Source organism: Manis javanica, chromosome 9 (assembly GCF_040802235.1).
Source record: "Manis javanica isolate MJ-LG chromosome 9, MJ_LKY, whole genome shotgun sequence".
Lineage (NCBI taxonomy): Eukaryota > Metazoa > Chordata > Mammalia > Pholidota > Manidae > Manis > Manis javanica.
In genome coordinates this window covers 77,572,871-77,600,532 of record NC_133164.1, presented here as the reverse complement: position 1 = coordinate 77,600,532, position 27,662 = coordinate 77,572,871, and the positions used below count along the sequence as shown (strand labels likewise).

General features: G+C 39.6%; 1 protein-coding gene across 1 annotated transcript in view; it reads left to right on the top strand.

Annotated features, from left to right (window-relative positions):
• Positions 1-21,524: 21,524 nt before the first annotated feature.
• TWSG1 (twisted gastrulation BMP signaling modulator 1) overlaps positions 21,525-27,662 on the top strand; it is a 60,355-nt gene continuing 54,217 nt past the window's right edge. The window contains exons 1-2 of the mRNA XM_037001108.2: positions 21,525-21,727; positions 23,384-23,538. Of these exons, the coding sequence (XP_036857003.1) occupies positions 23,416-23,538 (123 nt within the window). The 5' untranslated portion in view covers positions 21,525-21,727; positions 23,384-23,415. The remainder of the gene's footprint in view (positions 21,728-23,383; positions 23,539-27,662) is intronic.

The window sequence follows — 27,662 nt, the reverse complement described above, 5'->3', positions numbered from 1 at the left end:
AATACTGAGAAAGCTGGTGAAACTTCAACATGGTTGAATATAAGAAAAGTGATTTCTGAAACAAAGTCAAATCTTTTAGTCAAGTAAGTAATTTGTTAAGGAAAAGAAGACAATGATACTTCAAATTCATGAATACTCCTCTTAAAGTTTATAATATTGCTGCTTGTGATTATTTTCTCTTAGTGCAAATTTTTTCTTATTTTTTCCTCATAGCAGAAGAGACAAGGAAGCTCCCTGGGACCTCTTATAAAGGAACTAATCCCATTCATGAGGGCTCTGCTATCCTGACCTAATTCCAAAGGCTGACCTCCTAATTGCACGAGAGTGGGAGTTATTTTCAATGTATGAATCTTGGGAGGACACAAATATTCAGTCTATATGAGAAGTAGAAAATCAAAAACAAACCCAGGTTTATTTATGCTCATTGTCATCGGTTTGTTGCTTTTATCCTCATTGACACAAAATGATTGCTGCACTCCCAGGCACTCATTCATTTTTCTTTTGTAAAACATTTCCAGAAGCCCAACCCAGTGACTTTTGCTTTTATTTCATTGGTCACAACTGGGTGACTTGGCACCTTAGCTGCAAGGGAGTCTGAGAAAGCACATACTTCCAGCTAAGCACCTCAAACAACATCAAGGGTTATGTCAGTAAGAGAGTAGTGGGGAATATATGCTGGGCACTAAACTAGTAATATTTGATACACACACACTCACACACTTAACAGAATTAAATTAGAAGTCAGGAACAGAAAGAATCAAAATTCTGACAGTTGAAAACTAAACAACACTCTTCTAAATGATCCTGATGTCAGAGAAGAAATCATGAAAGGAAATTGGAAATGTGAAGTGGATGAAATGAAAGCTTGATATATCAAAATGTGAGGACAGCTAATATATTTCTTCAAGGAAAACTTATAACATTAAACATCTTATTAGAAAAGATGAAAGTACTCAAGCCAATTTTCTAAGTTTGGACCTTAAGAAACTAGGAAAACAAGACCAAATTAAACACCAAGTAGGCAGAAGAAATGAAACAGTAAGAGCCAAGATCAATGAAAGTAGAAAACTGGAAAACAATGGAGAAAAATCAGTGAAACCAAAACGTAATCCTTTCAAAAAGATAAATGAAATTGATAAGCCTCTAGTCAGTGATCAGGGGAAAAAATGAGAAAATATACAAATTTTTAATATTATAAGTGAACGAGTAGACATGACTACAGACTACAGACATTGGAAGGCCAATGAGAGAATAATACAAATAATTTTATTCCAATAAATTCTTCAGTTTTAATGAAAAGTACAAATTCCTTGAAAGACACAGTGTACAACCCCTCACTTGAGAAGAAACAGATAACCTGAATAATCCTATATATATCTAAGAAATTGCATTTCATTAATGGTCCTTCCCACAGAGAAAACTCTAGGTTCCAATAGCTTCACTGGTTAATTCTACCAAACAAAGGAAGAAATAATATCAGCTGTACATAAATTCTTTCAGAGAATAGAAGAAAAGAAAATGTTTCCCAGGTCATGTTATAAGGCCAGAAATTCTATGCAAAAAAAAACAACAAAACAAAAAACCAAGAAAAGAACATTACAAGAAGACTGCAGACTAGCATCCTCATGAACTTATTCACAAAAATCCTTACCAAGAACTTAGCAAAACAAATCCAGCAATGCATAAAAACAATAATACATTATGACCAAGTGGGGCTTATCTCAGGAATGAAAGGCTGGTTTATCATTTGAAAGTTAATAATTGTAGTTCATCAAACTAAGAGACAAAAACGATATAAATATCTCAGTAAGTGCAGGAAAGTAGGTGATAGAACATAACACGCATTTGTTGTAAAAGCCTCAGCAAGCTAGAAATACAAGGGAACTTCCTCAACTGACAAAGGACATCTATGAATAACTTAGTGCTAATATCATACTTGGTAGTGAACAATACTTTCCCCCTAAGATAAGAAAAAAGGCAAGGATGTCTGCACTCACAAGATCTATTCAACACCAGATTGGAGGTCTTAATCAATACATAGGCAATAGGAAAAAATAAAAGGCAGACAGATGACCTAAGTGTCCATCAGTAGATGAATGGATAAAGTAGAGGTGGTGCATATACACAATGGATTACTATCCAGCCATAAAAAGAAAACAAATCCTACCATTTGCAACAACATGGATGGAGCTAGAGGGTATCATGCTCAGGGAAATAAGCCAGGCAGAGAAAGACAAGTACCAAATGATTTCACTCATCTGTGGAGTATAACAACAAAGCAAAACTGAAGAAACTAAACAACAGCAGACTCACAGACTCCAAGAAGGAGCTAGTGGTTACCAAAGGGAAGGGGGTGTGGAGGGTGGGTGGGCAGGGAGGGAGAAGGGGATTAGGGGGCATTATAATTAACACTCACAACATAGGTAGGTCACAGGGAAGGCATTATAGCAGGAGAAGACATGTAGTGACTCTATAGCATCTTACTATACCATGGACGATGATCACAATGGGGTTGGAGGGACTTGATAACATGGGTGAATGTTGAAACCATAATGTTGTTCATGTGAAATCTTTGTAAGATTATATTCAATGACACCTTAATATTTTTTTTAAAAAAGGCAGATTGAAAATAAGGGAAAAAATCATATTTATTCAAAGCTAACATGATCCTCATATAGAAAATCCTAAGAAATATACCGCCAAAAAGCGACTAGAACTAATTGAGCTAAACAGGTTCACAGCATACAAGATTAACGTACAAAACTCAATTGTGTCTCTTTAATAGCAAGAAACTATTGGAAATTGAACGTGAAAATAGAATCAAGAATATGAAGGTTTAGGGATAGATTCAACAAAATTTGTGCAAGTCTTGTATGTACCTTAAAAATTACACAATACTGCTGAGAGAAATTAAACAAGTAATTAAAGATACATATTGTGAAAATTAATAATGGGAAACCTCACTGACATGGATCCGGAAGACCTGCAGGGGGAGTTCTCACACCCACCACTCCTCGTCTATCGCAGACCCAGCAGAAGGAAGAGATGGATACCTTGCAAGTCATAATATTTTGACTATTTTACCACCCAGTAGGGGGAGGACAGGGTTTCTACCTCCCATAGCAACAGTGGGGCCAATGAGGCTGTTACAACTCTGCCAATGAACGGACATGACACTGGGACTCCCAGTTTCCTCCAATAGACTTTTTACTTAGCACAGTCTCCCCAGCCCGCCCCACCTTTCCCGTATGAAAGAGCCTCCTTTCCCTTCTTACCAGACAGGCCTGTGGTCTGCCCTAACTTGCTTGTCCAGGATTGCAGCTCTCTGTTGTTCCTGAATAAACCCGTTTTGCCAGTAAAATAACTGACAGTTTTACTTTTAAGGTGAACAATACTACTTGGATTTAAGTATTCATAGTAGGTACTCAGTAAATTTCTAATCAGTGAAAAAACAATGGTTTGAGAAGGAACGGAAGTAAAAGATTTATCAGAGAGGAAGGAACTTAATTACATAAGGTCTTGACTTTTGCAAACATGAAATGGAGACAGAAGCAGTATTACGGTTATTAAACACTATGTACATTCATGTACATTATCTTATTGAAACCTGAGAAATCACAAAAAGAAATACTCAGACACAGCATAACTTTTTGGTAAAAGGACTCAGTGAACACCAACACAAACATATCTTAAAATGTTGGAGTCAAGTTTTGAAAAATTTAGTGATACCTGGTGTCATTTACCTAAAAGCCAGAGAAGTGGGAGTGGGGAAGGAGAGCAGCCTCTGTGTGCATCATACTTTATTAACTTCCATAAGAATTTAAGGGATGTATGAATATCCACACATTTAGGTTTTAGTGAAAAACAGATTAGAGGCAAAGATTCTATCGTGAACATTCTTAATATAAACAGTGTTTAATACATTATAGTAATGTATTCTTAAATGTATGTCCTAAATACTTTAATTAAACTGCTTCTGTAACTGTCCTAATTGGAACATTTGGGGAATACAAAGACTGTTTTCCTGAAAGGGAAAGAGAATCACAGCAACACACTTTGTTAAATGGGAGTTGTATTTAAAAACTAAAGAGATGAATGTGACATCCACATTTTAAAAAGTGTAAGAAGAAATAAAAATCTCAGAAGTTGGACATCTCACAGACAAATAAAGACAAAAAGCTGAAGTCATTGATGAAGGGCAAAAGAATAGAAAATATAAACAGGTACAGCCTGATCAGGTATATTTAAAATGGGTTTAGGAAAAAAGGAAGAAGTGTTTAAACCATCAGACTTCTATATTAATGCCAAAGAAGGCTGGGGATAGCGAAAGCAGCAATTTATCCCAAAGAAAGCCTCCAAAAGCTGAAGCTATCTGAAATAAGTTAATACCAGTGGTGAAATTTTAATGAGTAGGCATTCTGTAAGCAAAACGAAACTCTCCACATAGAGGCAAACAAAGGTCAAGTCCAAAGCAACACTTGCTAATTCAGCAGGAGCTAACAAGTAGACAAGGGCTAACAGGGAAAGAATAAACTTTCTTCATGTGATTATTTGTTTGTAGTTTTGTTGTCTTTAGTTCTCCCAACCCAAGTTTGAAATAACTCTTGCTTCAAAATTGCTCTTCTTTCTTGGAAAGACCTGTCTCCACATGAGACAAAGTATCAACACTGCTTGGCCATAGTTTCGTGTTCTGGTTTAGCTGGCCTGCAGTCTCTCCCCTTTCAGTTCACACCCATGAAAGTTTATGACCGAGTGAGGAAGCCCACTCACAGGCGCATGTTCCCAGGCAGGTTTGCTTCTTAGACTTCCTAATGCCTTAGGATCTGCATGACAGGAGTGGTGCTGGGCTCCACCCCTGGAGCCATGAGGCACAGACCCGGGTCTCCCAGGAGCTTCAGCCTGTGAGGACAGTGGTGTGCACCCAGAAACAGCGGCCCAGAGTACACGTGGCAGAGGGAGTATACACAGGGTGGGAAGAAACGAACTCACAGCCTGGAGTGTAGGCAGGAGATGCAGCACAGGCTTTGTGGAGGGGTGGACAGAGGTGTGGGCCCTCCAGGTGAGGTACAGAAATAAAGAGGAGACTGAAAATGGCATAGGCCCTGAGGCGGAGGGAGACTCAGATCTAACTGAGCAGAGGATTCATATGGGTGTGGGGGGAGCTCAGGAGGATGGTACCCAATTTCAGAAAGCTTCAAAAACAAAGCAGAAAAGGATGAAGGCTTCTTAGAAAGTAATTACCACAGCTTGGATTCTTCTACCAGGCAACTTCCATGAGACCAGAAAGTTGGGTTTGCTGCTCAAACTCCTTGCCCGGAACAATGCCCACATACTCTTGAAGACACTCGGCTTTTATTTTTTAAATGAAGTTGATGAAAGATAAAAAGAAAGTAATGTGGCAATGTGAGATAGCTGGAACATCTTATTTTGAATAGATTTTCTTTTTCCTTTTTAAAAATTTTCCTTCTTGGCCCTTATAAAGAAACCATTAAAAGTCGAGTTTTTTAAATTAATGTATCTTGAAAGGATTAAAGAAGGCGGTGTGAGAGGTGAGACAAAGGCCTCCCCACAAAACAACATACACTATGAAAATATAATTAATAAAACCAATCCTAAAATAGCAACAGGAGAAAAGGCTGTGCCTGACTGCATACACTTGGAGAAAAGAACAGACCTCATCGAGGGTAATGTACCAAAACTGTGATCTGACAGGACCCAAGCCCTTCCCCTACCCCTGCTCATGGGTAAAAGGAAGAGAAACAGAGCAGGGAGGGGGTGGAAGCCTAGGACTACTGAACGTCCAGCCATGGAGATCTGCTCTGGGAGCACAAACCTACATTGAATGGTGCTCTGGAGATTAGTGGGGTTGGAAAGCTAATACAGGTAGAATACTTGGTGAGACTGAGATTCCAACTGCTTATGGAAAAAAGGGATCCACATCGGGCTGCTATGGGACAAAAGAAAGGCGGGTAGTCTGGGAGACATCCTAACAGTGAGAGGGCTGCTAAAGGGGCAAGGATTGAACACAGCTTGCTGCTCAGGAGAAAGGACAAGTGGGCAAAACTCTCCAGGTGTACTCTTCTCAGCAGGTTGGGAACTTTGATGACCTTCAGGTACTCCATCCTCCTGGCTGGCTATGCAGCTCTGAAGGCCCCAACCATGATATGCAGCCTGCAGTGCCATCCTCCTGCTGGCACTGGCTAGCAAATCAGGAGCCCCTGACCTGATGTCAGGCCAGCCAGAGGGAGGCCCCGACTACAGCAACTACAAATGCAAAGCATAGAGGCTTACACCTGTGTGCTTGGCCCACTGATTCTGGCAGTGGAGAAAGGCACAGCAGCCAGGAAGCAGGAAAGATCTGTTTCCTCCCCCCAGGCACCAGCACAGCTCCCCTGCAACCCTCAATATCACTCCAGGGTCTGAGCAGCTCCAGAGAGTAGAGCTTCTGGGCGGTAGATGGCGCCACATACAAATATGAAATGTCAAAGGAACCTGGTTCAAACCAAAATCCCACAAACACCAGAAAAAGGGACAAGTGAAACTAAACTCACCAATCCTCCTGAAAGAAAGTTCAAAATAAAAATCATAAACATGCTCCTGGAGGTACAGAAAAATATTCAAGATTTCAGGGATGTATTCAGGACTGAGATTCAATCATTAAGGAATTCAATATCTGAAATGAAGCATACCATGGAGGGATTTCAAAGAAAATTAGATGTAGTGGAGGAGATGCTAAATGGAATAGAAATTAGAGAAGGGGAATACAAAGTAGCTGAGGCAGAGAGAGAAAAAAGGATCCCTAGGTATGAAAGAATATTCAGAGAACAGTGTGGCCAATCCAAACCAAAAGATATTTGCATTACATGGGTGCCAGAAGAAAAAGAGAGGGGAAAAAGAGATAGAAAGTGTCCTTGAGGAGGTAATTGCTGAAAAGGTCCCCAATCTGGGGAAGGAGATAATCTCTCAGGCCATGGATGTGCACAGATCTTCCAACACAAGAGACCCAAGAAAGACAACACCAAGATATATAAAAACTAAAATGGCAAACATCAAGGATAAGAACAGACTATAAAGGGCATCCAGACAGAGAAAAAAGACCACATACAAAGGAAAGCCCAAAAGGCTATCATTAGACTTCTCAACAGAAACCTTACAGGCCAGAAGGGAGTGGCATGATATATTCAATACAATGAAGCAGAAGGGCCTTCAAGCAAAAATACGGTATCCAGCAAGATTATCATTTAAATTTGAAGGAGGGATTAAACGATTTCCAGATAAGCAAAAGCTGAAAGATTTACCTCCTAGAAACTGTTTCTACAGTGAATTTTGGAAGTACTGTTATAGATGGAAGTGTTCAAAGGCTAAATAGCTGACATCAGAGGAAATAAAATCACAGTAAAGAAAATATAACAATTAATTACTAAGCAGATGCAAAATCAAATCAACCCCCCAAAGTTAGTCAAGAGATAGCCAAAAAGTACAGAATATGATACCTCCATAAAGAATGGAGGATGAAGAAAAAAGAGGGGAAAAAAAAGAATATTTAGATTGTATTTGTAATAGCATACTAAGTCAGCTAAACTAGACTGTTAGATAGTAAAGAAGTTACCCTTGAACCTTTGGTAATCACAAATTTAAGCCTGCAATTGCAGTAAGTACATACCTATTGATAATCACCCTAAGGGTAAATGGAATGAATGCACCAATCAAAAGACAACACAGGGATGCCCACTCTCCCCACTCTTATTCAACATAGAACTGGAGGTTCTAGCCTTGGTAATCAGACAAAACAAAGAAATATGAGGCATCCAGATTGGTAAGGAAGAAGTCAAACTGTCACTGTTTGAAGAGAACATGATATTGTACATTAAAAACCCCTAAAGAATTCATTCCAAACTACTAGAACTAATATCTGAATTCAACAAAGTTGCAGGATACAAAATTAATGCACAGAAATCTGTTGCTTTCCTATACACTAACGATGAACTAGCAAAAACAGAAATCAGGAAAACAATTCCATTCACAACTGCATCAAAAAGAATAAAATACCTAGGAATAAACCTAACCAAGGAATTGAAAGACCTATACCCTGAAAACTACAAGACACTCTTAAGAGAAATTAAAGAGGACACTAACAAATGAAAACTCATCCCATGCTCTTGGCTAGGAAGAATTAATATTGTCAAAATGGCAATCCTGCCTAAAGCAATCTACACATTAAATGAAATCCCTATCAAAATACCAACAGCATTCTTCAACGAACTGGAACAAATAGTTCTAAAATTCATATGGAACCACAAAAGACGCAGAGTAGCCAAAGCAAAGCTGAGAATAAAGAATTAAGCTGAGAGAATCTCATTCTCCAACTTCAAGCTCTACTACAGAGCCACAGTAATCAGGAAAATTTTGTACTGGCACAAGAACAGACCCACAGTTCAGTGGAACAGAACAGAGAGTCCAGATATAAACCCAAATATATATGGTCAATTAATATATGATAAAGGAACCATGGATATACAATGGGGAAATGACAGCCTCTTCAACAGCTGGTGTTACCAAAACTGGACAGGTACATGTAAGAGAATGAACTGGATCACTGTCTAACCCCATAAACAAAAGTAAACTCAAAATGGGTCAAAGTCCTGAATGTAAGTCATGAAACCATAAAACCCTTAGTAGAAAACATAGGCAAAAACCTCTGTGACATAAACACGAGCAACTTCTTCATGAACATATCTCCCTGGACAAGGGAGACAGAAGAAAAAAAAAACTATACCAAGCTGAAAAGCTTCTGTATAGCAAAGGACACCATCAGTAAAGCAAAAAAGATCCTACAGTATGGGAGAATATATTCATAAATGACAGAACGGATAAAGGGCTGCCATTCAAAATATATAAAGAGCTCACCCACCTGAATAAACAAAAAGCAAATAATCCATTTAAAACATGGGCAGGGGATATGAACAGACACTTCTCCAGAGAAGAAATTTGGATGGTCAAAGGCACATGAAAAGATGCTCCACATCACTAATCATCAGAGAAATGTAAATTAAAACCACAATGAGATATCACCTCACACCAGTTAGGATGACCACCATCCAAAAGACAAACAACAACAAATACTGGCCAGGATGTGGAGAAAGGGGAACCCTCCTACACTGCTGGTGGGAATGTAAATTAGTTCAACCATTGTGGAAAGCAGTATGGAGATTCCTCAGACAATTCAAAATAGAAATACCATTTGACCCAGGAAGTCCACTTCTAGGAATTTACCCTAAGAATGCAGCAGTCCAGTTTGAAAGATATATACATCCCTATGTCTATCTCAGCACTATTTACAATAGCCAAGAAATGGAAGCAACCTAAGTGTCCATCAGTAGATGAATGGAGAAAGAAGAGGTGGTACATATACACAATGGAATATTATTCAGCCATAAGAAGAAAACAAATCCTATGATTGGCAACAACATGGATGGAGCTACTGGATATTATGCTCAGTAGAATAAGCCAGGTAGAGAAAGGCAACTATGAAATGATTTCACTCATCTGTGGGGTATAGGAACAAAGAAAAAACTAAAGGAACAAAACAGCAGCAGACTCACAGAACCCAGGAATGGACTAACTGTTACCAAAGGGAAAGGAACTGGGGAGGATGGGTAGGAAAGGAGGGATAAGGGGGGAAAAGGGGCATTAGGATTAGCACAAATAATGTAGGTGGGGGGCATGGTGAAATCAGTACAACACAGACAAGACAAGTAGTGATTCTATAGCATCTTACTATGCTGATGGACAGTGACTGCAATGGGGAGTGTGGTGGGAACTTGATAATGGGAGGAGTCTTGAAACCATAATGTTGCTCATGTAATCATATGTTAATGATATCAAAAGAAAAAAGTTGCTTATGTTTCAATTCAGGAGATTTTTGCCTATTTTGTCTTCTAAGAGTTTTATGGTTTTATGACTTACATTCAGTTCTTTGATTTATTTCGAGTTTACTTTCCTATATAGGGATAGACAATAATCCAGTTTTATTCTCCTTCATGTAGTTGTCCAGTTTTGCCAACACCAGTTGTTGAAGAGGCTGTCATTTCCCCGTTGTATGTCCATGGCTCCTTTAATGTATATTAATTGACCATATATGCTTGGGTTTATATCTGGGCTCTCTAGTCTGTTCCATTAGTCTATGTGTCTGTTCTTGTGCCAGTACCAAATTGTCTTGATTCCTGTGGCTTTGTAGAGCTTTAAGTCTTGGAGCATAATCCTGCCAGGTTCATTCTTCCTCCTCAGAACTGCTTGTCTATTTGGGTCTTTTGTGGTTCCGTATGAATTTTAGGACTATTTTCTCCAGTTTTTTTTAAATTGCTGTTGGTATCTTCATAGAGATTGCATTGAATCTGTAGGTGCTTCAGGCAGGATGGCCATTTTGACAATATTAAATCTTCCTATCCATGAGCATGGGATATGTTTCCATTTATTGGTATCCTCTTTAATTTCTCTCATGAGTGTGTCGTAGTTTTCAGGGTATAGGTCTTTCACTTCCTTGGTTAGGTTTATTCCTAGGTATTTTTTCTTTTTGATGGAGTTGTGTATGGAATTGTTTTCGTGATTTCTCTTTCTGCTGGTTCATCGTTAGTGTATAAGAATGCAACAAATTTCTGTGTATTAATTTTGTATCCTGCAACTTTGCTGAATTCAGATATTAGTTCTAATACTTTTGGAGTGGATTCTTTAGGGTTTTTTTATGTTCAATATCATGTCCTCTGCAAACAGTGACAGTTTAACTTCTTTACCAATCTGGATTCCTTTTATTTCTTTGTGTTGTCTGATTGCCTTGGCAAGGACCTCCAGAACTATGTTGAATAAAAGTGGGGAGAGTAGGCATCCCTGTCTTCTTCCCATCTTAGAGGAAAAGCATTCAGCTTCTTGCTGTTAAGTATGATGTTGGCTGTGGGTGTGTCATATATGGTCTTTATTATATTGAGGTACTTGCCCTCTATACCCATTTTGTTGAGAGGTTTTAATCACGAATGGATGTTGAATTTTGTCAAATGCTTTTTTCAGCGTCTATGGAGATGATCATGTGGTTTTTGTTCTTCTTTTTGTTGATGTGGTGGATGATGTTGATGGATTTTTTAATGTACCATCCTTGCATCACTGAGATGAATCCCACTTGGTCATGGTGTGTGATCCTCTTGATGTATTTTTGAATTCGGTTTGCTAATATTTTGTTGAGTATTTTTCCATCTATCTTCATCAGGGATATTTGTCTGTAATTTTCTTTTTTGGTGGTGTCTTTGCCTGGTTTTGGTATTAGGGTGATGCTGGCTTCATAGAATGAGTTTGGAAGTGTTCTCTCCTCTTCTATTTTTTGGAAAACTTTAAGGAGAATGGATATTATGTCTTCTCTGTAGGTCTGATGAAATTCTGCGGTAAATCCATCTGGCCCCAGGATTTTGCTCTTGTGCAGTGTTTTGATTACCGATTCAATTTCGTTGCTGGTAATTGGTCTGTTTAGAATTTCTGTTTCTTCCTGGGTCAGTCTCGGAAGGTTGTATTTTTCTAGGAAGTTGTCCATTTCTTCTAGGTTTTCCAGTTTGTTAAGCGTATAGATTTTCGTAGTATTTTCCAATAATTTTTTGTATTTCTGTGGGGTCTGTCATGATTTTTCCTTTCTTATTTCTGATACTGTTGATATGTGTATATTCTCTATTTCTCTTAATAAATCTGGCTAAGGGTTTATCTATTTTGTTTATTTTCTCAAAGAACCAGCTCTTGGTTTCATTAGTTCTTTGTATTTTATTCTTCTCAATTATATTTATTTCTTCTCTGAATTTATTATGTCCCTCCTTCTGCTGACTTTAGACCTCATTTGTTCTTCTTTATCCAGTTTCAATAATTGTGACCTTAGACTATTCATTTGGGATTGTTCTTCCTTCTTCAAGTAAGTCTGGATTGCTATATACTTTCCTCTTAGAACTGCCTTTGCTGAGTCTCACAGAAGTTGGGGCTTTGTGCTGTTGTTGTCATTTGTTGCCATATATTGCTTGATCTCTATTTTAATTTGGTCATTGTTCCATTGATTAATTAGGAGCATGTTGTTAAGCCTCCATGTGTTTATGAGCCTTTTTGTTTTCTTTGTACAATTTATTTCTAGTTTTATACCTCTGTGGTCTGAGAAGTTGGTTGGTAGAATTTCAATCTTTTTGAGTTTACTGAGGCTCTTTTTGTGGCCTAGTATATGGTCTATTCTAGAAAATGTTCCATGTGCACTTGAGAAGAACGTGCATCCTGCTGCTTTTGGGTGTAGAGTTTGTAGATGGCTATTAGGTCCATCTGTTCTAAGGTGTTGTTCAGTGCCTCTGTATCCTTACTTATTTTCTGTCTGGTGGATCTGTCCTTGGAGTGAGTGGTGTGCTGAAGTCTCCTGAAATGAATGCATTTCATTCTATTTCCTCCTTTAGTTCTGATAGTATTTGTTTCACATATGTTGGTGCTCCTGTATTGAGTACATATATATTTATAATGGTTATATCCTCTTGTTGGACTGACCCCTTTATGTTATGTAATGTCCTTTTATATCTGTTACTTTCTTTGTTTTGAAGTCTATTTGGTCTGATACTAGTATTGCAATACCTGCTTTTTTTCCCCTGTTTTCATGAAATATCTTTTTCCATCTCTTCACTTTTAGTTTGTGTATGTCTTTGGGTTTGAGGTGAGTCTCTTGTAAGCAGCATATAGATGGGTCTTCCATTCTATTACTCTGTTTCTTTTGATTGGTGCATTCAGTCCATTTATATTTAGGGTGATTATTGAAAGACATGTACTTATTGCCATTGCAGGCTTTAGATTCATGGTTACCAAAGGTTCTAGGGTAGCTTCTTTACTGTCTAACTGTCTAACTTAACTCACTTATTACACTATTATAAACACAGTCTGATGATTCTTTATTTCTCTCCCTTCTTATTCCTCCTCCTCCATTCCTTATATGTTAGGTGTTTTATTATTCTGTACTCTTTTGTGTTTCCTTTGACTGCTTTTGTGAGTAGTTGATTTTATTTTTTGCCTTTAGTTAGTATTTGTTTGGTCTGCTTTCTTTGCTGTGATTTTATTTTCTCTTGTAACATCTGTTTAGCCTTAGGTGTGCTTCCATCTAAAGTAATTCCTTAAAAATATCCTATAGAGGTGGTTTGTGGGAGGCAAATTCCCTAAGTTTTGCTTGTCTGGGAATTGTTTAATCTCTCCTTCATATTTAAATGATAATCGTGCTGGATACAGTATTCTTGGTTCAAGGCCCTTCTGTTTCATTGCATTAAATACATCATGCCATTCTCTTCTGGCCTGTAAGGTTTCTGTTGAGAAGTCTGATGATAGCCTGATGGGTTTTCCTTTGTAGGTGACCTTTTTCTCTCTCTGGCTGCCTTTAATACTCTGTCCTTGTCCTTGATCTTTGCCATTTTAATTATTATGTGTCTTAGTGTTGTCCTCCTTGGGTCCCTTCTATTGGGAGTTCTGTGAGCTCCATGGTCTGAGAGAAACTTTCCTCCCCCCAGTTTGGGGAAGTTTTCAGCAATTATTTCTTCAAAGACACTTTCTATCCCTTTTTCTCTCTCTTCTTCTTCTGGTATTCCTATAATGTGAATATTGTCCCGTTTGGATTGTTCACACAGTTGTCTTAATATTCTTTCATTCCTGGAGATCCTTTTATCTCTTTCTGCCTCAGCTTCTCTGTGTTCCTGTTCTCTGGTTTCTCTTCCATTAACAGCCTTCTGCACGTCATCCAGTCTACTCTTACGTCCTTCCAGAGATTGTTTTATTTGTGTATTCTCCCTCCCAACTTGATCCTTTAGCTCTTACATATTTCTCTGCAGATCCATCAGCATGGTTATGACCTTTATTTTGCATTCTTTTTCAGGAAGATTGGTTAAATCTATCTCCCCAGCCTCCCTCTCATTGGTTGTCTGGGTAAGTCTGGACTGGATCAAATTCTTCTGCCTTTTCTTGGCAATAGACATAGTCGTAGGCAGTTGGCACATGTGTCAGCTGGGAGAACAATGTCCCGCACACCCGGAGCAGTTTCCGGTTTTATTTCCTGAGCTACCAGGGGCTAGGCAGCCATCAGAGCAGCCCAGTTCCCCACGGCAAGAGGCAGGCAGGCCAGGTGTGCTCTCCTGTGAGAATGGTGACTCTTTGCATCCTGTCCTGGCTTCCTCTGTCTGTGCTGTGCTGTCACGTGCCAGCGGGACCTCTGAGTCTAGCCTGGATGGCTGTGAAGGAGGCTCTGGGCAGTTGCTGTGGGTGCAGCCGCTCTCAGGCTGCTCCCCTGCTATGGTGGGCCTGCGCCAGAGCGGGGATGGACTAGAGGCTATTTATCACCATGAGGGGCTTCTTCAGAGCTGCCCTGTTGCCCAGGGGGTTAGAGCCTCTGGAGTTCCCTGGGATTCCCAGCTGCTGGGCTAAGTGTGATGGAACACTGCCATCCAGTTTTGAGACCCCTGTCCCTTTAAGACTTTCAAAAAGCACTCGCTTTTCTTTTGTCCCAGGGGCACTGGCTGTGGGGACCTGCTCACAGATTTTACTATTCCATTTCCTGAATATCCAGCCCACTACACAATGTGTGTCTGCCCTCCTGGTGCAGATGACTAGGGCTGGGTACTTAGCAGTTCTGCGCTCTCCTCCCTCCCCACTCTGACTCCTCTCTTCCTGCCAGTGGGCTTGGGTGGGGGGTGGGGTGCTCAGGTCCCACCAGCCATGGCTTGTATCTTACCCTCTTCATGAGGTGCTGGGTTCTCACAGATGTAGTTGTAACCTGGCTGTTGTACTGTATCTTCTGGTCTCTCTTTTAGAATTAGTTGTATTTGTTGTATTTTCAAAAATATATATGGTTTTGGAAGGATATTTCTGCTGCCCTACTTATGCTGCCATCTTGGCTCCTCCTGGGTCTTGTTTTTTAATCCATTCAGTATCTCTATGTCTTTTAATGTGCATTCATACCATTTACATTTAGTGTGATTATCGACTGCTATGTAGTTATTGCCTTTACAGGCTTTAGATTTGTGGTTACCAGAGGTTCAAGGGTAACTTCCTTACTATCTAAGAGTCTACCTTAATTCACTTAGTTTGCTATTAGAAACAGAATCTAAATGTTCTTTTTTTCCCATCCTTTTCTTCCTCTTCCATTGTTTATATATTACATATCATATTCTGTAGTCTTTTTCTATCCCTTTTTATTGCCTCAGTGACAACTATTTAACCTTAGGAATGTTTCCATCTATAGCAGTTCCTCTAAAATATACTGTAGAGATGGTTTGGGGGAGGTAAATTCTCTCAGTTTTTGCTTATCTTGGAATTGTTTAATCCCTCCTTCAAATTTAAATGTAATCTTGCCAGATAATTATTCTTGGTTCAAGGCTCTTCTGCTTCATTGCATTAAATATATCATGCCACTCCCTTCTGGCCTGTGAGGTTTCTTCTGAGAAGTCTGATGACAGCCTAATGGGCTTTCCTTTGTATGTGATCTTTTTTCTCTTTCTGTCTGCTTTTAATAGTGTGTCCTTGTCCTTGATGTTTGCAATTATAATTATTATATGGCTTTTGTTATCCTCCTTAGGTCCCTTGTGTTTGAAGATCTGTGTACCTCCATGGCCTGAGAGACTATCTCCTTCCCCAGATTGGGGAAGTTTTCAGTAATTACTTCCTCAAAGTCACTTTCTCTCCCGTTTTTTCTCTCTTCATTTGGAATCCCTATATTCTGGTATCCCTATAATACAAATATTGTTCCATTTGGTTTGGTCACACAGTTCTCTCAGTATTCTTTTATTCCTGGGGATCCATTTTTCTCTCTGTGCCTCGGCTTCTTTGTATTCCTCTTCTCTAATTTCTATTTTGTTTATTGTCTCCTCCGCCATATCTAATCTGCTCTTAATACACTCCATTTTGTTCCTCAATGATTGGATCTCCATCCTAAATTTGTTACTGAGTTCTTGAATATTTTTCTGTTCCTCCCAGAGCATGTTTATGATTTTTAATTGAAATCTCTTTCAGGAAGATTTATTAGTTCAGTCTCACTCAATCCTTTTGTTGTTGTTGTTGAGATTTTGCTTTGAGCTAGGTTCCTTTGATGTTTCATATTTGCTTGTGGCACCCTCTAGTGCCCAGAAGCTCTACCCTGTGGAGCTGCTCAGCCCTTGTAGTGATGTCGTGGTTCACAGGGGTGTGTTGCTGGTGTCTGGAAGGAGGAAAGAGCTGTTTCCTGCTCCCTGGCTGCTATGCTTGTCTCCACTGCCAGAACTAGTGAGCCAAACATACAGGTGTAAGCCTCTATGTTTTTCGTTTGTAGCTGCTGTAGACGGTGCTTTCCTCTGGCTAGCCTGATGCCAGGGTAGGGTTTGCCAGTTTGCTAGCCTGGTTCAGGCTGGCTGGGAGGAAGGTGTGGCAGGCTGTGTATCACAGTGAGGGGTCTTGGAGCTCTGTAGTCAGTCAGGGGGATGGAGCACCTGAAGATCTTGAAAATTCCCAACCTGCTGGGCAGAGTGCACCTGGACAATTTTGTTTACCTGTCCTTTCTCTTGAGCAGTAAGGTCTTTGCAATCCTTGCCCCTTTAGCAGCCCTCTTTCTTTTTGGAAGTCTCTCAGACTGCCTACCCAGATCAGCCAGATATGGATCCCTGTTGTCCACAAGCAGACAGAATCTCAGTCTCTCCAGGTATCCCACCTGTTTTAGCTTTCCAACCCCACTAATGACAAGAGCACCATGCAATGTAGGTTTGTGCTCCCAGAACAGATCTCCAAGGCTAAGTGTTCAGCAGTCCCAGGACTCCCTGCCCCGTTTCTCTTCCTCCTGCCAGTGAGCTGGGGTGGGGGAAAGGCTTTGGTCCCACCGGGTCATTGCTTTGGTATGTTACCCTGTTCCATGAGGTTCATTCTTTCCTCCAGGTGTATGCAGTCTGGCACAGCCTTTTTACTGTTGCTCTTTCAGGATTAGTTGTATTAATTATATTTTCATATTATATGTGGTTTTAGGAGGAGGTCTGTGTCTCACCTCTTACACCGCCATCTTTAATCCCTCTTGTAAATTTTCTCTTAAGCTGACTTACAACACTTTAGTAAATGACAATACCTTTTAAGCAGAATTGAAATATTTACCTTTCTCTCTACCTGATCCCTCCAAAATGTAAAAGCTCTCAGCAAGTATTTTTTATGGAAATATGTTTATTTGCATAAGCTCAATAAGAATCTGCTTTCTTTGTAACAGGACCAATTAAAAACTCAGGCTTTGACTGGAATGTCATACCTAAGAGTCACGTGTGTAAACTCAGATATAAAAAAGACAGCTTTAAGGAACTAAGCTTGACTTTATAGAGCCAAAAATGTCCCTTGGAAGAACTGGCCTGGTACCTTGCTTAGAACATTCCCAGCAAACTTACCAGGTGAGTAAGGAAGGTCATTTCCTGTCAGGTATTGGAACCTCGGAATGCCTTGGGACCTCAAGAAGAGAGGAATCCACCCAAATCCACAGGTACTGCAGGCAAAACCTGATGGCAAGTCTGGCTTGGCTTTCTGGCCTCGAGGCCTTTAAAAATCCAATCTGAAATTCTTTATAAAAAGTACCAGCAAAACACATTTAAAAGAACCTATATAATCAATTGCTCTTCTTGCTGCTCTTATGCAAATAATAAAGCCAAGTGTTAATTATTTTCTTAATCTGGATACCTCTAATAAAAATGAAGGTGACTTTAGAGAAAAGAATTGTTTCAATAATGCAGGCTTGTCTATACTGAATCCTAACCCTACTCATTGGGACATAGACTAGATTCAGAATTCTAGTTTCCCCAAAATATCTGGCTGTGATTCTCCAGATGTGTTAGTTTTCTCCTATCATTTTGATGCCAGGGTTCTTGTTTGCAGAGTTGAAGAATGAGCTTAGCAAAGACCCAAGGTAGGAGAGCCAGAGAGAGGCTTTTATTGAGAGATACAGAGAGAGGACAGAGCTCACAGGAGAGTCTGGGTGGTATGTAGGGGATTTACAGGCGATTGAGGATTTTTGGGAACTGAAAAAGGGCTTAGGGTGTGGATTTGTACCACCTGCCCTGCCCCCAAGGTGGCCTGGGTTGTTGTCTGTTTGCTAGGGCTGTTTACAGTGCAGTCCTGGGTTATGCTGAGATGCCCTTCTTTATTTGTGGAATACTCACATTCCAGGCCAAGTTGTTCCTGGCCTTTTGAGCTTTAACTTCTCTCTGAAGATGTCTATATTCCTAGTCTGGTATCTTTACCCTAGAGAATTAGTGTGACCTTGACTTTCCATAGACTTCTTTGTTTCCATAGAGATAGAGTTTCCATAGAGACTTCTTTGCACATTGTTACATTGTTCTGTCTGTAATTATCTTGCTTTGCTTTTTTTTCCCCGGAGGCCCTCACCCTACTCTGACTACACCCATTAGTCAAGGTCACACTAATTCTCTAGGGTAAAGATACCAGACTAGGAATATAGACATCTTCAGTGAGATCAGTTATAGCTCAAAAAGCCAGGAGCAACTTGGCCTGGAACATTTGAGTGTTCTGTAAGGGTATCTCAGCATAACCCATGACTTCACTGTAAACAGCCCTAGCAAACAGACAACAACCCAGGCCACCTTGGGGGCAAGGCAGGTGGTACAAATCCACACCCTAAGCCCTTTTTCAGTTCCCAAAAATCCTCAATCGCCTGTAAATCCCCTACATACCACCCGGACTCTCCTGTGAGCTCTGTCCTCTCACTGTATCTCTCAATAAAAGCCTCTCTCTGTCTCTCCTACCTTGGGTGTTTGCTAAGCCCATTCTTCAACTCTGCAAACAAGAACCCTGGCATCACTAACACCATAGTTCTCTTTCCAGGCTTTCTTAAATAACTGCACACAGTTTTTAATATTAATCATTTGAAAAATATATACCAGTTGACCCTTGGACAACATGAATCTGAATTGCATGGGTCCACTTACATGTGGGTTTTTGAAAATACATACATTACTGAAAATGTATTTTCTCTTCCTCATGATTTTCATAATAACATTTTCTTTTCTCTATCTTACGTTTTGTTAGAATACAGAATATAATTATATACATATATTATAAATTATACACATACAAGTATATATTTTATACATACACAAAATATGTGTTAATTGTTCATATCATCAGTAAGGCTTCTGGTCAACAGTAGGCTATTAGTATTGGGGAATCAAAAGTTATACTCAAATGTTCAACTGTGTGGGGGTTGGTGCCCCTAAGCCCCATGTTGTTCAAGGGTCAACTTTACACTGCTTTAAAATGTTGATACATTATGAATATCTTTCCTTGTCAACAATATTCATCTGTAATACTAGTTTTCAAAGTGTTGAATTGGGGACCTTAGAAGTCCTAAAACCTTTACAGCATGTTCATGAGATCAAAACTGTTTTTAGTTTAACCCTACTACATTATTTGCCTTTTTTATTCTAACAAGTATAAAGTAGCTTCCTGGAGGCTACATAACATATGATATTACAACACTTTGAATGCAGGAGCAGATATGAAAATCCATTTGTCATCTATTATGTTTGACACTGAAAAAAATAACACAAATGTGAAACAATGCCACACTTCTCGCTAATTTTTTTTTGTTTAGGAATATATACTTATTTTTCATAAAATAAGTTATTTATGTTACTATATAATGAACTCATTTATTTATTTTTACTAAAGTATCATTGATAAACAATCTTATGAAGGTTTCACATGAGCAACATTGTGGTTTCAATATTCACTCATATTATCAAATCCCTCCCAGCACACCCCATTGCAGTCACTGTCCATCAGCATAGTAAGATGCTATAGTCATTACTTGTCTTCTCCATGCTGTACTACCTTCCCTGTCATCTACATATATTGTGTGTGCTAATTATAATGCCCCATAATCCCCTTCTCCCTCTCTCCCTACCAACTCTCCCCAACTCCTTCTCTTTGGTAACCACTAGTCCCTTCTCAGGTACTCTCTTATTTTTAAACGAAATAATGGATAAGTATTTCTTAAGTTTCTCAGTTTTAATTTTCAAAAGTTTTGATAAATGCAGCAGTAGCACATACAAACAAAACCTCTTGGGAGTAATTTTCAGGAATATAATGAGGTCCTGAGACCAAAAAGTTTGAGAACTTTTGAGCTACAATATTATTTTTCAATAGTTGATTTAGTCCATTGCACTGGAGTATCATAATTCATTTAACCAGTAAATAATGCCAAAAATGAGATACTTAAAATTAAGTTTGTGTACATTTTTAGTTATTTCTTTAGGGTAATTTTCAGGTTTGATTTTTAAAATACATACTTATTTACTGTACAACAGTGGACTAACATCAATAACGCAATCCACCCCCTCAGCCAATCAACTTTTCCCACTCTTTCTGCTTTCTTCCAATCAAAGGGGAATGTAAGCATTTAAAACTCCTAATTTAAGGCTATCACTAGGGAAAAGTACCTTGTGGATCATTTATCCCAGTGGGCTTTATTTCCAAGGGTAAAGTACCTTGCGGATCATCTATCCCAGTGGGTTTCAACCTAATCACTCTGGAATCTTTTTAAAAAGGTAAGTGTCAGGGTTGTGGGAAAGAACTGAGTGCAATTCTCAATTGCTTTTATCCACATGCTAACTGTTGGTGGAATGAATTCATTTTTCTAAAGTACAGGCTGAAATGAGAGCTGGCGTCATACGTGCTCTGACATCCCGATCTTCCCGAGGCGTTGGCGGGACGGTGTGCACTGTGGCCATTTGTCCGCCTTCGATCCCCTCTACTGGCCCGTGACCTGCTTCTTGGCCAGCACCATGGCGCCTCCTCCCCGCTAACGTCATGCTAAGCGCAGAGCCAGGACCCCACTAAGGGGGCAGCAAATTTTAGTGAACTGCTGAAGGAAGGCAGGCTCTATCTACCCTTGGAGATACTTATTCAGTAGGTTTGAGGCAGATTCTAGAAACCTGAATTTTTAATAAATCCTGCCTCCAACGTCAGATAACAAGGTTCCAGTGTCAGCTGCACTGGGTAACGGGGCTGGGCTGCTTCACCAGTCGGTGCTACGGTCTTGCATCCCCGTAACGGGCCAATAATGTCTTCCTCAGAGGCTTGTGTGAGGCTTCAGTGAGCTCTGCACTTCACATTCTCAGCTCCGCAACCGGCACCAGTAAGCCCAGAGAATGGGTCTGACAGAAGGGTCTGCAGGAGCGCGAGGCGGCTGATGAAGGAACTGGAGAGCGCTAACGAGAAAGCGCGCGTGGGCGTCGGGGTGGGTGTGTCCCTGGGGGCGGGACGGAGAGCCGCCAGGGGCGGGGCCTCGGCGGGTGGGACCCTGGGAGAGACGAAGCTGGTTCTGGGTGGGGCTTCGTGTGGGCGATACTGGGCGGGGCCAGGGGCGTGGCGAGGCTGCGGTCCTGGGCGGGCATTCCGGCGGCCGGGGGCTGACAGGGGCCCCCGGGAGTGAGAGACGCCTCCTGGCGGGAGCTGGCGGCGGCGGGGAGCTGACGAGGGAGGACGAAAGGGGGGAGTGGGGAACGCGGGGGGCTGCGGGCTGGCCTGTCTCTTTAAGAGTCCCGAGGCTCGCGGGCGCTGCGCGGAGGGACGGCACGGAGGCAGAGCCTGCCTCCCTAGCGCAGCCGGCGGCGCGCCCCGGGCTCGGCGGACCTGCCGGGAACCAGGGCCAGGCGACCTCATAGCGCCGGGGCGCACGGTGAGCAGGCGCGGGATGGGGCGGCGTCTGCGGCCGTGGAGGGTCCGGGCCCCGCGCTCGGGCCTCTGCAGGCCGAGGCCGCGATGGGCTTGCTAGGGGCCGGGAGGAGCCAAGCCGCTCCCGCGCGGCCTGGGCCCCGCCTGCGCCGAGGACGGAGTAGGGGTGCGGCGGCCGGTGGATGCGGGGCGCGGCTGCCGGCGGGCGGCCCCTCCCCTGCCTCCCTCGAGGTGCCGGCCTTCTGGGCGTCCCGCAGCACAAAGGCTACTGTCAGTGCCATCCCCTTTGGGGACCAAACACAGGTCGTCGAGCCTGAGAAACTGGTCACGAGGTTTGAAAACAGTTGTGATGGGGTTTGTTCCGAACTCCCTAGAAAGAAAGAAGCCCTTTAATTGTGTTACCCGTTTTGTACATGCCCTTATTCACTTACTTTTTCCAGTAAAATTTTTGGGAGTAGGATGAAGACAATCGTAAGAGATAAGGGTGGAAATGCCATTTTTAGTCGTATAGGATGAAAACTAGTTCTGGAATAAGGTTTTCAAATGACCTCTTTGGCCTTAAATATGTACTAGCGGTTACGGAAATCATCCGATTTGGTACGTGTTGTTAAGTTGCAAAATTGGGTTGCTAACGGTCTTAAGGAATACTTTGTGGGCCTCAGTAACAATCACCAGGGCTTTTTCTTTCAAAACGAGGCATACCGGGTGCAAAGTCCTTTATTCTTTTCGCCTTCTTACTGCTTTTGCTTTATTGTACTTAGTATAAATAAAATAAAAAACTAAAGTTTCTAACTTAATCATAAAGGCCCCATAAGTGCACCTTTATCCCTCTTACATCAGTAGTCATGTATTTTAAAATAAATGATTCTATTTTCAGGGTGTGTTATAACGCCAAAAAGTTATCTTCTCTTTTTTAAAGGTTTAATAGCCATGCTGATTATTATTACTGTCAATTTGAATTTGTGCTGTTCTTTATTTCCCCCTTTTTTGGTCTGTACTATCTTCTTAACAACTTTGAAGACTGTGGTAACTGTGGTACAGAATTAAAGTAAGATCTTCCCATTTTAATAAATTACTCAGTTCTTAATGCAGTTAACAATTTGCTATCCCTTTTGTTATTTACTAAATTATTAAAGGAATGGCTGTCCATTCCTTCTTTGAGCTGCTTCATTCTGGCTATTTATGTTAAAAACAAAGAGTGAGATAGTGATAAATAATCACTAGAATCCTTTGGAGTTTTAAAATTTGTTTTCTAAGAATAACATACTGTTAAGTGTTTTAAAATTATAATACAATATTAGTTTTTATATGGGCCTAATGTTGAAAAGTAACAGTGCAGTACTGAGCCTAGTTAATTTGTTTTAGATATTCTCAGGTTAGTTACTGATGGCTTTATATATAGGGTAGTTTGAGGAATTTCTGTATTCTAGATCTTTGAAGATGGCTAACAAGACATCACTACATAAAGTTGTATTTTATTTATTTTGACTTAAGTCTTTCATTGAGAATGATCTTTAAATGATCACTCGAAAGCCTTTTAACACAAACATGAAATCTTGGTTTATTTGTTTTGTTTTTCATTTTTGTATTTATTTTTAATCTGGACTTGCCTTTGAATTAAAGTTTGGTTTCTGCCTATTTTTTTTTTCTTTTTGTTTAGCTTCCTGGGAGATACTGTGTCTTTGAAGAAACATGAAGTCACCCTCTGTTGTTATGCTTACTCTAGCCATCCTTGTGTTTCTGACATGGATCCCTGTATCTCTGAATTGTAACAAAGCACTCTGTGCTAGTGATGTGAGCAAATGCCTCATTCAGGTAGGACTAAGCATATTTTTTATTTATATTAAAATGTATTGTAGAGCAGCTATAGTACACATATATCAATGTATAGTGTATATAGTACAGTGTATGGACCTGAGGTGCTGAACCATGGCATGCTCATCTGGGTTTTTGCCCCCATACCTCTCTTGCATACAAACAAGATCAGATTCAGAAGTTTAGTACTGAAAATAATTTCCAGCTTTTTTATAAACACCATTACAAGGTGATGAGCACTCTGTTCAGTTGAATTAAAGGGGTCCCCTGTATAATCTAGTTTACACAGCAGAGAGACTCAATTACTATATTTAGAAAAAAATTTAGCTAGTCAAATAATAGACAAATTGTACCCTTAATGTAGTGTATTATCTATTCTGTGTAACAGTTTAAACCTAGTGTAGCAACTTCATGCAGTAAACATTTATTATTTCAAGCAATTTGCAGGGTTGGAATCTGGGAGCAGTTGAGCTGCATGGTTCTGGCTCAGGGTCCCTCACAAGGTTGCCGGCAAGTTGTTGGCTGGAATTGGAGAATCTGCTTCCAAGACACTTGACAGTTATCTTTTTCAGTTATTCATACAGCTAGTGGTGTAGCTAGTAAGCGGCTATGGAAGGAGGTCTGTGTTTGACTTCAAAGCCTGTGGCCTTCTAAGCATACTGCTTATTACTGTCCATAAAGTTGCATTAATTAGTGGTGAGCTTGTCTCACAGAGCTGTTTTCTCTTTTCTCATCCTATTAGACCATCCGCAGACCTTTTGTGTGTCTGTATTTATTAGCCTCCCTTCTAGTTACTGGCTGTGGGCTAAGAAATTCAGTAACCACATATATTAGAATTCTATGTAAAGTATGAGTCAGCTACCTCTTGGCTCTTGGCTGTGATCCTAACATTAGAGCAATTGTGTGTATGTACTAGAAGTGATAATGACTTTTTATAGATCAGAGGCATTTTGTGCTTATTTCTGACATTTGCTCCTAGTTGAAATTCTAGGGACCTAGCCTTTCTGTGAGTGTAGTTTGTCACCTTCTCATATTCTGTAACCCTTACATTGTATTTCAAACCAAAACATTTAACTAGAGAAGTTCGTTGGTTGTTTGGTTTTTAATTTTTTTAGTATGAATGTTTTCAAGCATAAACAGAAGAGAAGAATATAATGAGCAGCAGTTACTATCAGCAGACACAGCCCTCATCAACTCATGGCTATCCTTATTTTATCTGTATTCCACCCCAGCTGTTTTAATTTAAAGCAAATCCTTGATATTACTTTATCATAATTCTAATATCTATTCCTTAAAGGGAAGAACTCTTTAAAACTAGCTATTAGCAATTTAAAAATTAACAGTAATTCTTTAATATCTAATTTTATACATGTAAGTTTTGATATGGCACATATCAAACTTAGACTTGTACTAGCAGAAAATTTTGTAGTCTGCACATGAAGTCCAGCTTTATTCTGTGATCAGATGGGGAAGTGGTGCCATTTTCTAGCGTGTTTCAGTGTAGCTTCATTATTTATTATTAGAAATAATGTAACAATTACTATATTTTAATGTTTATGGGGTAATTCATTTAAATACCCAATTAGTTTTTCATCCACCAAGTCTTTAATTTCCATTCATTCAAATAATTAAAAATTGGATTATTTAAAATACCTTGCCTAGAAAGGAAGTATTTTAAAAAGAACACTTTTTGGTTAATATTGATAAACACTCTGCAAGGTTTTTTTGTTTTGTTTTGCTTTTTATTAAAACATATGTAATACAAACCACTTCAAAAAAGAAAGTACTATATAAAGTGTAAAAACTGGAAAATCAAGTGAAGCTTCACCTGTTAAATATTTAATTCTAGTAAACTCATTGGAAAGAAACTAGAACTTGTTTTTTTTTTACTACTAATTCACTGATGCTAACATTTCTCAGGTTCCTGTTGTTCCTTCAGAGCCAGGAATCATCAAATCTTTTTCTGGTGTAGTAGAGGCAGTGCTTCTACTGGCAGGATATTTCAAGTTAAAAGTATTGAGGATTTTCTTATTCATTTATTTAAAAACACACCTTAGACATTGAAATGAAATGTGATTAGTTCCATCATTTGACTGATTTTGTGGACTCCAGCAGATTATTTCACATTCTGAGCTTTACTTTCCTTATATTCCTCTTACTACAGCTGTGTAACAAACAACCCCCAAAATCAGTGGCTGAACACAACATTAATTTTGCCCATGAATTTGCATTCTGAGCTCAGGACAGTGGGATAACTCATCTTTACATCACACAGTATGAGCTGGAGTGGCTTGAAAGCTGGAATTATCTGAAGCAAGTGCTGTCCGCTAGAACTTTCTACAGCGATAGAAATGGTCTACATCTGCCCTGTTGCAGTAGAAACTAGCCACTTGGGGCTATTGAGCATTTGAAATATTACTAGTGTGATTGAAAAATTAAGTTTAAAATTTTATTTAATTTTAATTAAATTTAAATAGCTACATGTGATTAGTGACACCATATTGGACATCACAAATCTGAAGTCTAACATGTGGACTGGGAATATTGTTCAGCAGTGTTCACACTTTTTCTCTCTCACTTAGTAGTCTCTCCATATGACCTCTCAAGTGTGCTAGCTGAAAACTGGCCAGACTCACATGTTAGCTCAGGGCTTCCAAGATATATGTCTCATGGCAGAGAGCTGGGAGAAGCTGTATTGTTTTTTTATGGCCTCACAATAGAGTTTACAGTGTTCCTCCCACCGCAGTTAGAAACCCACCTGGATCTAAGTGGAGGGAACATAGGCCCACCTCTGATGGAGGAGCATAAGGAGGGCATGTGGATGTGATATAGTATCATGGCCATTTTTGGAAAATATAATCTGCCCCATCATAACTGTAAAATAAATTGGCTAGCTAGTGACCTTAAAGTTTCTCTCTTGTTCTAGGCAGTTCTAAAAAAAGAAACCAACTATTATGTGTTAAGTATTTTTTTTAATCAGAGTAATAAAGAACTCTTTGAGAGGTCACATTGTTAGAAGGATATACACAATGAAAAAAAAATTCCTTGACTAATTTTCCCTACTCCTCATCTGTTATCCAGAGAGAACTACTTTTTCTAGTAACTGCTTTCATTTTTACTTTCTTAAAGTGATTTTTTAACCATATGGCCATTTGACTAAAGAATAAACAGTTGACACTTGAACAAACACGGGGATTTGGGACACTGACCCCCACCCTCAACCCTTCACGGTTGAAAATCTGTGTGTAACTTTTGACTCCCATAAAACTTAACTACTAATAGCCTACTGGGTTTTTTCATTCAAGTATAGTTGATATACAACATTATATTGGTTTCAGGGATACAGTGAAGTGATTTGACAACTATACGTATTACCAAATGCTCATAACAGTAAGTGTAGTTACTGTCTGTCATCATACATAGCTATTATAATATTTTGACTGTATTCTCTCCTGTATTTTCATCCCCATGACTAATATATTTTATATGTAGAAGTTTGTACTTCTTTATTCCTTTCACCTATTTCACCCATCCCTTGTACACCTCTCTTATGACAACCCCTAGTCTGTTCTCTGTGTTTTTTAGTCTGTTTCGGTGTTGTTTGTTTGCTTGCTTTTTTAGATTCTGCATATAAGTGAAATCATATGGTATTTGTCTTTCACTCTCTGACTTTGCAATAGCCTACTATTGATTGGAAGCCTTATTCATAATATAAACAGTTGATTAACATTTTGTATGTTATATGTATTGCATACTATATTATTATGGTAAAGTAAGCTAGAAAAAATGTTTTTTTCAAATTATCACAAATCTTCAAAATGTTTTCCAACATATTTATTGAGTAAAATCCACATGTAAGTCGATCCACGCTGGTCAAACCCTTGTTGTTCGAAGGTCAGCTATACTTCTATTTCTTAATTTGTCAATTCTGGTATTATATCTCTAAGATTAGGACATAGCTCATTTACCATCCTCTCTTCCTCCACCCATGCCCTGCCATAATTGTTTCACTGTTTTTAGTTTCTCTCTTGGGTACCCTTTCAATTTCTACAATATAGGTAAACCTTTCTGTTGTGTTGTATCAATTAGAAATACTATCTTTTAATTCGTGATATAAGAGGAGA